The sequence below is a fragment of the Gymnogyps californianus genome, chromosome Z, assembly GCF_018139145.2.
Source record: "Gymnogyps californianus isolate 813 chromosome Z, ASM1813914v2, whole genome shotgun sequence".
In the NCBI taxonomy this organism is placed as follows: domain Eukaryota; kingdom Metazoa; phylum Chordata; class Aves; order Accipitriformes; family Cathartidae; genus Gymnogyps; species Gymnogyps californianus.
In genome coordinates, this window is record NC_059500.1 from 17046975 (window position 1) to 17057389 (window position 10415).

General features: G+C 38.3%; 1 protein-coding gene across 1 annotated transcript in view; it reads left to right on the forward strand.

Annotated features, from left to right (window-relative positions):
• COMMD10 (COMM domain containing 10) overlaps positions 1 to 5905 on the forward strand; it is a 112475-nt gene extending 106570 nt beyond the window's left edge. Inside the window, exons 6-7 of the mRNA XM_050912980.1 lie at positions 4686 to 4745; positions 5385 to 5905. Coding sequence (XP_050768937.1) covers positions 4686 to 4745; positions 5385 to 5423 — 99 coding nt within the window. The 3' untranslated portion in view covers positions 5424 to 5905. The remainder of the gene's footprint in view (positions 1 to 4685; positions 4746 to 5384) is intronic.
• Positions 5906 to 10415: the final 4510 nt, after the last annotated feature.

Below are 10415 nucleotides of genomic sequence, written 5' to 3' on the forward strand. Positions count from 1 at the left end.
CCAGAAGTTTGCCTTTTATTTATAACTCCTAGTGCCTTGCTCTATGCTTATGCATGGGGTGGGGGAGTTAAATGTGTGGAATACAGCTGGGCAATAAATAAGGTTGCAAAACTCTGTCATTAGTAATAAAGCCTTTTGCAGTAGTACATTAAAATAGAAGTATCTAGAGCACTGGATTAAAAAAAAACCACAATAAAAAACCCCCAAACAAATCCTTTGATTATAACCAGGAATTTGCCTCTGCTTTCTGAAGTATTTTAAGGAGACATTTTTTGCATGGTTTCCACAGAAACATTTTGCAGCAAGAAGGTATTCATGTTTAAAATAAATTGTTAGCTGAAGCAATGGGAAATTGGAGACTCTTTTACATCTTGTGTAGTTGAATCTTCATCATTTTACGCTGATGACCATGTTCAGCTAAAAATTTGCCTAATTGTTTGCTGGTGGTTGTAAGCTAAGTGTTAAATAATTGTAGCTATTTTGTAGAATTAGCCATACATTCAGAATGCCTCTTTTGGATAGGATAGCATATTAATATTGACTGGGAGCAGGAAGTTTTTCTCTTCATTTTCCTTTCCCTTCTGTCCCCTTTTCCCTCCCCCCCCCCCCCCCCCCCGCAAACTTGGTTTTGAACAGCTGTTTTAGAGTAGGGTGAAGATGTTATGTTTTTTAAAATGATACCAGACAATAAATGAGAAGATAGGTCAGGGAAGAAAACAACCCTAATCAGTTAAACTTACTAGAATTTCACAGTTCTCAGGAGGCTGTACATTGTAAATTGATACAACCCTGGGGTGAGAGAATAGGTAGAATGAAATCAGATTCCATCTAGATCTGTAAAGGCAAAACGGCACTAAAATTTAATTTTAACACTTAAAAATACATTCAGTAGTGGTATGTGGCCAAATATGTTAAACCATATGTTTCAGAAAACTTATTACCATATTCCTTGCAATGGATTCAGAGTGATGTAAAGATTTGTCTTGGGCGACACCTGCAATTCACGCAGACTTTTCCAGTAGTAAATGCAATGCTCTGTCTTGTTTAACAGCAGATGAGGAACTTAACAGCAACTTTATTTAGCTGAAGATGCTGCACATCACCTCTTTAGCTATGCTTGTTGAGCGGATCACTCCAGTTCTGTCCCTGCCACTCTTCATGGGTATTGAATCAGACAAAAAGCTTGTCTCCACGTTTTCAAAGCTGCCCAAAGAATGAATGTTTGGTATTTTAGAGATTTCTTTGTCTTCGTAAGAATAACATCTTCAGCTGTCTTTCTCTGACACTGTGAAGCTGTCACCCTCAAGGCTAAAACTCTTAAAAGCAGGAGCTAGGACTTTTGCTGCCACAGTGATAAAGTTTGGGATGTAATTAGAAAAAGTATTGTGACTATGAGTGACTGAGTGTGACAATGGGAATAAATTCAGTTTAGTTTTCTGATTACTCTGTTTAGTTTTCTTTCACGTGAAGATGATAACAGCAAAGAGAAAATGAGATGCCAGAAATGAGGGGAAGAGTAGAGTGAAGGTGAGGAATGAGAGGAAATTTATCAGGAAAGAGAAAAAGAGAATGAAATACTTGACAGAAAGAAGAAAGAAGTTAGACATCCAGCAAATTACTGTTTTCTTATTTACCTTCTGGGAAACACATACTAGGTCAGAGACAACATCTGAAAACCTATATGTGCAGATAAAAGAAGGCAGCTTAGCTGCACTTTTCATAAATAGACTGAGACTCTATCTGCACACAGTGACATTTAATTAAGTCAGTAAGCTGAAAGTGATTTTTTTTATCCTATGTTTTAGTTATATTGCAGTTCATAATTTTGTATCCTTATCTGAGCAAAATTCCGTAAAGTAGATTAAGAATTTGCCTATTCTGGGGGCTTTAGCAATATTCTACCTATACAGTCATTTTTAATACTATTTTACTGACTAATTAAAGAACTGGATTGTAACTTCGTCCTGTGACACATTGTTTTAATTACAGTTGTTTGTGTTCACACAGAATAAAGCAAATAAGTGAATAATGGATATCTCATCTAAAAATGGGGGGTCATCAGCGTGCTCAGATGCAGCTTTTTCTTGTAGGGACCTAGTTACGATATGATGTTTTTGTGGTCTGTATAGGAACTCCTAATCACATAACAGTGATCATTTGGCACCTTCCTCAAGGGACTCATACTAGTGAGAAATTTAATATTGTAAAAATAACATTTTTAACTGGTGCCACACTTCTGCACGTTTTTTGTGACACTGCTCTCTGCTGAAGTGATGTAGTAGATGTACCAGTTTTTTACACACAGAAACAATTCTGTTTTAGCAGAGGATTAAATGCAGATAAACAACATATTTCATAAAAGATTGTTATATCCTCTCTCCCATTGACACTCCCACCCCCACCCCCAGATCAGAAACAGAGCCTGGCACGGCGTGCTTTCTTTTAGATCTCCACAGACATTTGCCTGCCACAATGCAAAATAAATTTTGTCTTACTTATCAGACTGTGATTATTAAATAATAATAGGAAGAGAGATCTCAGCCTGTTCATAAAGCATAGTGATTTTTTTTTAGTATAAAAAGAACCTGAATTGAAAGGACCACACTTTTTTTCATTTGCATACCCTATCTTATAACTTACAGTAATTAATGTAGTTAGAGGAAAATATGAAAGACAAGCTTTTCAATTTCTTTCCTTTTTTTGTGTGTGTGTGTGAGAAGTTGATCTTGCTTGCTGATCTGAAGTAGTACCAGAAGATGCCCATCTCAAATGAGACACGGGGCTCGGAGAAATGAGATCTGGTGGTTGGAGATGTCACACACCCACTGCCCCCTCTGGAGGCATTGCAAAACTGTTGTATTGAAATCCAGCGGACTCTTCTGCCAGAAACCATGCAAGAGATGACCTTGATTATTCATTGTGACTGATAAACTTTAAGATATATGCTATCTTCCTTTTATTCTGAACCCCCTCTTTTCAGTTTCGCTTCCTTCCGTTTAAACACCAAAATCCTTCTGGAATGGCAAATGACAAACGAACGTCCAGGCTGAAATGGTAGATCCATTTGCTATTAGTGTATCTTTCTTCTTTCCTCTACCCCCTTTCTTTTCTGAAGAGACCACTTGTTTGCTTTCTTTTTGTTTCCTAGCTGTTAGAAAGCTTTTAAAAACGCTTTTACTTCCCTGTCATAGCATTATGCTCTTTGGAGGGAGAATCAGCTGGAGTCATGGCAAAGAGAACTGCTGTCCTGGTAGTTTTATTTTGTATTCACCATACGATTTCCAGAATTGCATTGTTCCTTCCCAGAGGGGGAAGATTGGTCTCTCATGCAAATCACTGGTCCTTTTCCAGGCTTTTGTAGCCTTCCTGAAATTGTTGGAAAGGATCCTTCTTTCTGCAGAGTGGGGAGGAGGAATTGCACCAGACAGGCTGGCCCCAGTCATTTTATCCCTTTCCTGTGTCTTACAGCTCCTTTTGAGGAGCAGGCACCAGGCAATACCTATTCTGAGTTCCCAGGGCTTCTGCTGCTCTTGTGTATTTGGTGCGCCAAATTCAGCAGCATTATTTGACTTAAATCGAGACTTGCATCGGTATGAGAGTACACAGAATCTGGCCCACGGCCTTGTCTGTATGCAAAAGTGTCCTTGCTCATTTAAGCTGAATTGATAAATAAGTGTTTTTCTACTGACTTAAGTGGTACATGAAGTTGGTACCAGTTAAACAAAATTAGTGTGTGTATGTAATTTCAGCTGATAATATTTTGTGAGTAGAGGTGTCCACAGATTCAGTTTTCACAGAGCCTTGTTAGTGTTTATGGACGTGCAGCTGTTATCCTCAGGAATGCCTCCAAGCCTTGGAAAGTCTAGCAACAACACAGAGAACGTGCAGTAATAGTTAGGAATTTATTTTAAAAGAAGTAAAGTGACAAAGCGAAGTAGAAGGAATAAGGCTAGAAACAGTCTGGATAGATCTACACTGTGATTCAAAGTAGCACATATTAAACTACCTGTTTCTTGCCCGTGAGTTAAGCAGGACAGAAATTTTAATTTAACCACCGTCTCCACAGACATCAGCACATGCGTGCAGAGGATTATTACCACCATCTGTTTTATCCACGGTAGTTTCCATCAGTTGTGTTATTTTGCCTTTTTAGTGTTTAAGCACTGCTTTGAAGCTGTTGTGTTAATTGTTAACTTAGGCTGAATCTGTGCATAGATGCCTGTAGCAGTGTCAGCATGCTAAGATCATAACTGTTAGATTAATGAATGGAAGTATTAGCTCTGTGCCGGTGCAGTACACTAATAGCTGTGCAAGTTCAGTCAAATACACTACTGACTTTGTCACCGTGTAATGGTATTTACCAGATCTTAGACGGACTGCTGAGAAAGATGAATGTAATCTTTCATTTTTAGCTGACTTAAAAATAGGGTAACAAAATCATTTTCATAGGATATTTTATTACTATTCTTCGCAGCAGGAGAATAGATGTACCTGTAGACTTCAATTCTTCACTGATGTGGAATATGCATATATGAGGGACATTGTAGTGAATGGAAGGAAAACTAACTGTTGCAACCATTATCTTTCAGGTAGCTTAATCTCGTATTCTGAATTACTGGAATTAATACCAAAACAAAAGGAAAAAAGTATGCTTATTCCTTCCTTTTTTTCTTTTTCCTTCACAGAACCTGAAGAAAGTGTTTGTAGAATTTAGTCATCAGGAGCTGTTTGAGTTCTATAACAAGGTCTGTCGATTTCAGAATACTATAGTTTCTTTGTAAACACCTTATGCTGCTCAGCAGGAAGGGTTGCCTATATGAATTAAGTCTAATGAAACTAGAAGGAAAATGGATCCAACTTTAATTAAGTCTGTTGGATTTGTTTGATCACATAAAGCATTTTCAAGAAGAGTCTGTGCATTCAAATTTGGAATAGGCAGGGTGTGGGTCATTGTAAGCATACCTGGTGGTTAGATTGAGAGGAGTAGCTGATGATTAACAATGAGGAGCTCTCTGGAAAGAGCATCTTTGTGTTACATCTTCAGTCGAAATGCCAGGCTCGTAATCCAGTCAAAATGAACTCTATTGTTTTTTTTCCTTGTTATTATGCATTGGAAATTCACAGCACAACATCTGTGCATGTAAAAAAGGCAGTATTTAGACAACTGTTTCTTTAAAATTTGAATATTTAAACTGCAGCAATGAATTCTAATAGCTTCATGTAAAAACAAATATTCATGAGTACAGGATTTTTTTATTGCTATGTGAATAGATTTAGTATGCGTAGTTGAAGATACTAGAGTGTGGTTTTTTTCTGTTTGCATGTTTCTAAACAACATTTTATATGAGTGGAGTTTTTTCTCTCTTTTTTGTTCCTTTAAATAGCTGGAAACTATACAGGCACAGCTGGATTCCCTTACGTGATGTTTTTGAAGACTTATTTCTCCATCACACTCCTGCCACCTCATTATTTTGAATTGAAGATAGATTGCCGAGCTGTGTTTGCTGAAGGATTCAGTGGGTTGCTTCCTGTAAAATTATATGGCTTATCTCCTTTTTAGACCAGTAACATTAGCCAAGAGTCTTTGTTAAGAGTCTGAAGATTCTAATGGACTTTCTTTTGTTTTCTGAGCAATTGTGAAGAATGGCTTTACTTGCAGAAAGAATGCTGCTCTGCTTCAGAAATGTTTTTTTCTTTTTTTGGTCCTGTTATATGTGTTACTTGATTCTGGTAGAAATTTGCATACTGGTGAGGGACTAGGAATAAATTTTATTTTTTAGACATAAAAGAAATATAAAAGGAGTAAGAAAATACACGGCTAATAAAATATCCTTTTGAATTGTTATTCATATGATTGATAATGCTTATTGCAAATTTGTCAAAATAAATTCAGAATTTAAAAATGGATTGGTTTAGTTTGGGCTATTTTAACTTAATTTCATTATCTTTGTTCTTTTCTATTTTGGTGGGTTTTTTTCTTCTAAATAATCAACAGTGTCTCTGATTTCAGTGTTTACTTTTGGCACTGAGTATACATACAGCTTCTTAGCACTGCATGCATACCAATGAATCTAAGTAGTATGGTGTATAACTGGGGGCAGAAATCTCAGAGTATATAACAAAGAACACTGAAATAATCTGACAGTCACATTTCTGAAAGCTATTTGTTGATCCTTCCTGATGTTGTCCACCACCATTTTTCCATGTTCTTCGAACAGGAAGAAATAAAGTACAGTGACTTAAAGGCCAAATTAGTCTTATTTTCACACATTAGTTCCAGATGAATGGAGGTTCATGAGCAGTATGAGAAGGTAAAAGTCATCTTAGTTCCTGTTTGTTGCCATTCATTGACAGGCAACTTCATTGCTGCAGCTTGATAATGGGCACAGTATACAACTCTCCACTCCAGGCTAATAGAAGGTGAGAGGAAATAAAAATCTTTGGCATTAGCTTGTCTTTCTTCCTCCTTAAGGGATTCCCTGAACAAGGCTTTTTTCTTCCAGATGCCTAAACCAGGGATGGTTAATACCCAGCCAGCCAGTTTTCTTTTGAGGTTTGTTTGCTCGTGACAGTAGGTATAAGTATAGCCAAAATGTATGTTTTGAATAGCTGGTGTTTAGGTCCTCTTGTGCCAGATTTCTTGCTTTGTTGCTTTTGGAGGGTTGTTTTGGGCTTTTTGTGTTGCTTTATTAGGGATTGTGCTGTCACCTCTAGAATACTGAAGGGGTTTGCACCAGTTGTCTGAGCTGTGAGATAATAGATTTAGAAGATAAAGCCATTAACAGCCTACGTGTGAGTAAAGGGCACTGAAGAGAAAAAACACATTTATCATAACTCTTAACTGAAATGCCGGACGATACTGTACCACTCTGGTAAGGTAACACTATTACCCTGTTGAAAAGAAGAAATGAGTCACCATTGCACGGCAGAACCTTACCCTCTACACTTTGTGAGGCTGGCTGCCAAAATGAAGTCTTGTCTCAAGCCACTGGCAAAGGTGCCTTATCTTCTGGGGATGTAACAGTCCCACCCACAGACATCACGTCCTCAGTCTGGCTATTCAGCAGCAGCTTGCCGGCTCGCTCATCTCAGGCTGCATAGGTTGGTGTGTGTCTGCAGGTGAGCACATCCCCACCATTCCCTCTGCCTGCCAGCATTAGCAGTGCTTTGTAGTTAGCGCAGCTAGGAAAATCCCCTTCTTCTTGACACTTAGGTCCTGGCTTCTCTACTGGTCCTGTGGGACAGTATGTCATGTGCTAGGACACTGCTCTTGGGTGTTTTCCCTGAGTTCCCAGAGCTTAAGTTCTGGAAGTCAGGTCTGAAGTGAGTTGAAGACTCCCCTGTGTGGATGCAGGACATAGTAAGGCAGTTGTCCGAGTGTGAGAGAGGGGTTATCTTTGTGAATATAGCCAGTGATGGATGAATCCTGGAGGAGGGGCTGAAGACAGGACCAGTTTGGAGTGCAAGAAGGATTGGACAAATTGGCAGGCACATCTGAAAAAAAAGAAGTCAAAGACAGAGTAGGAAGAAACTGGGCGTGGGAAAAAGGAAGGAGAGGATAGAGTAATGGATATTCTCAAGGGTGGAATTTGGTAGTTGGAAAACTATAAGGAAGAGAGGAGGAACACTGGAAAAGATGGCGGAAGTATAAATACAAAGAAAATATTTGGCAAAGGGGGAGAAAACCCTTATGTAGTAGGGGAATGGGAAGAAAATTGGGGAAACAAAGTAAACCAGGGTTAACTATGAAAACTATGGCCAGTTGTGTAACTGTATCTAGTATTTTGAACTAACCCGTAAGTGTCAGCCTTGGTGCAAATTTGGCCAAAATCAAAGAAAAGTGTGGGATAACAAAAAAGAGCATTTTAAATCTAGCTTTAATAGGAAATGTTTTAAAAGTGATAAAATAATGTTAAAAGGAAAATTAGAAAAAACAAAGCCTAAGATTGCAAGGATTCTGTAAAATTTATTTACTGTTTATCCTTGTTTGCAGATGGATGAAGAGATTTATGATTTCTTTAGCAGTGTTTGCCTTTTTTGCTATATGTACCGGGTGTCTTACTGTCAGAAGCCATAATAAAAGCCATAGTATACCTCATGGTAAGAAGTACAGTTGTTATCTTTTGTCAAGGAGCACTCAGAAATAACCACTTAGTTTAGAAAGACTTTTCTGTATGTAACGGGAAGCTTTGGGGTTGTACACTATTTGGTAGAGATGGCATAACCAGTACCATCTTAGAGAAGCACATTGTCACTTATGTAAGTGCTCCTGAATAAGGAGAGAAAATTGACTAACTGTGAAAGAGCAGAACTATTTCGGGTTTTTTTGTTAGGTCTTGCAGAAAAAAGCAGCTTTTATTCTGGTTGCTGCTGTCTGGGCCTGAGTGGACCTGGAGAGGGGAAGATTAGTCTTCCCGTGAGAGCAGCTGCCCCTGCTTAGTTTGGATAAAGTCCTCGTGTCCCAGCAGTGTCAGGGAACGAGAGAAAAACAGGCACCGGCACAGGCTGGGGGATGCCTGGGGAGAATGGGAGATCTGCCTGCAGCAGGGACTAGACCCAATGCCATACCTCAGAGGCAGCAGAAAGAAAAGCACTTCCTGGGAGGAAGAAGGCATGTAGCCTATTCAGAACTGAATACACCAGGTTGGTGTGGGAGCATAGGCAGGGATGTGCATGCTGAAGGTCTTCAAGCTTTTGTTTTGCATTCTGGTAAAACATAGTTTTGAAGAGTGAGTCTTGTGGGTGTTTTGGAGTTTTTACTGCAGGAAAGGAAAGAGATATGTCCCAGGCTCTCTTCAGTTCAGGGTCCTAGCAGAGCATTGGTCTGCAGTATCTCTTGGGCATGATCCAGAACTGAAATTACCAAGGCTTCTGATAGTGTTGAAGGAAGATATTTGCAGAGATTTATTGAGCTCTAAAGCTGGAAATTTGAATGAGTAAGAATTACTGAATCTACTTTCAGATATTTCAGTGCATTTTAAAAACATTTGATTCATCTTTGCCCAGACATTAAAGACAGTATTTTCCGTGACTGTACTTCTCTCGAAGTTATAATGTCAAAATCTGCCTCAAATGGACTATTGGCAAAAGAAGGAAGTCTTTCGGTTTGGGTATAAACAAGCATCGGTATTGTTTTGACATGAAGACTTGGAGTTCTGGGCCTAAAATGAAAACCAGCATGAGAACTACCTTGCAAATACAAACTTACTGGTAAAGAGCAACCATTTGTACATCACTTAACAAAACCAACACTAATAGCACATTAATGCTTGTTGAGTACAAATGCGTTAGATTGTCTTTGACTAGTTCAGCCTTAGGCATATACTTCTTGTTTCTCAACAAAATATGAAATGTCTGTAAGTTTCTGCATTCTATTTTTGTTGAAATAAAATATGTAGGTAGATAGACAAATATAACTTTACTGTCTCAATTTTTGACTAATTGCCAAACCTGCTTTGGCTCTCCAGAGAAGGCTTTCAAATTCCCCTTTAATTCCTGGGTTTATTGACAAATCAGTTTTGAATTATGACTTGCAACTTCATCTCCTACAGTCTGATTTTAAAGACTCTGAGGTCTTGTTCTTTCAAAGCATAAAGAATTTACTGAAATCCTAAGTCTTACGTTGGTCAAAGGAAGAAAAGTGTTTATTGTGATAAAATGGTATAAGCGCCGCTTCACACTTGTTCCATCTCATATTCTCTGATTTCCAACAGCATCAGTAACATTTCATTGTTTGGCCATATTGGCATATGATATCTTCAAAGATCATGAATTCACTCACATCACACTAAGGAAATGACAGAGCTTAATAAATCCTATTGCCCAGTGAATAAGTATCATATCATTTTGTGTCCCTTGTATAGCTTATTTGACTAATGAAAATGAACAACTTTATGACCCAGTGTGAGAAAGTTCCTTTTCTGTGGATCAGCCAGACTGGCCTTCTGAATAACAGTGATTTCATCTAGGTGGATGAACTACGGTGCTGCTGTCTGATACGCTGTTGATGGTGTCTCATAAAGATAAACTAATAAGATGCTTTTATCTGCAACTCTTGCATGAAGTGATTTCTAATTTCCATAGTAATGAATCAATTTTATTGGATTTTCCCTTGGCCTTTGTAATTGTGTTGATCAGACCAAATTATATGCTGTAATTTTAACTGAAATAAAGTGTTTAGATGATCCCTTCATTCCTTCATTATTTTGTTTATCAAGAGATAGTAGAAAATATTGGTCTGTTACAAATCAGATGCTGTCCAGCTGTGTTGAGCTATGTATCCAGGAAGCACTTGTCTCTCTCACTGACAAGAATAGTTCCTTCTCTACTGCAGCCAAAATATCTTCCAGGATTTTCCAAGGTTTTCTCTATTTACTGAAATCATAGGAAGGCAGTGTGGAGCTCTACACATGTTG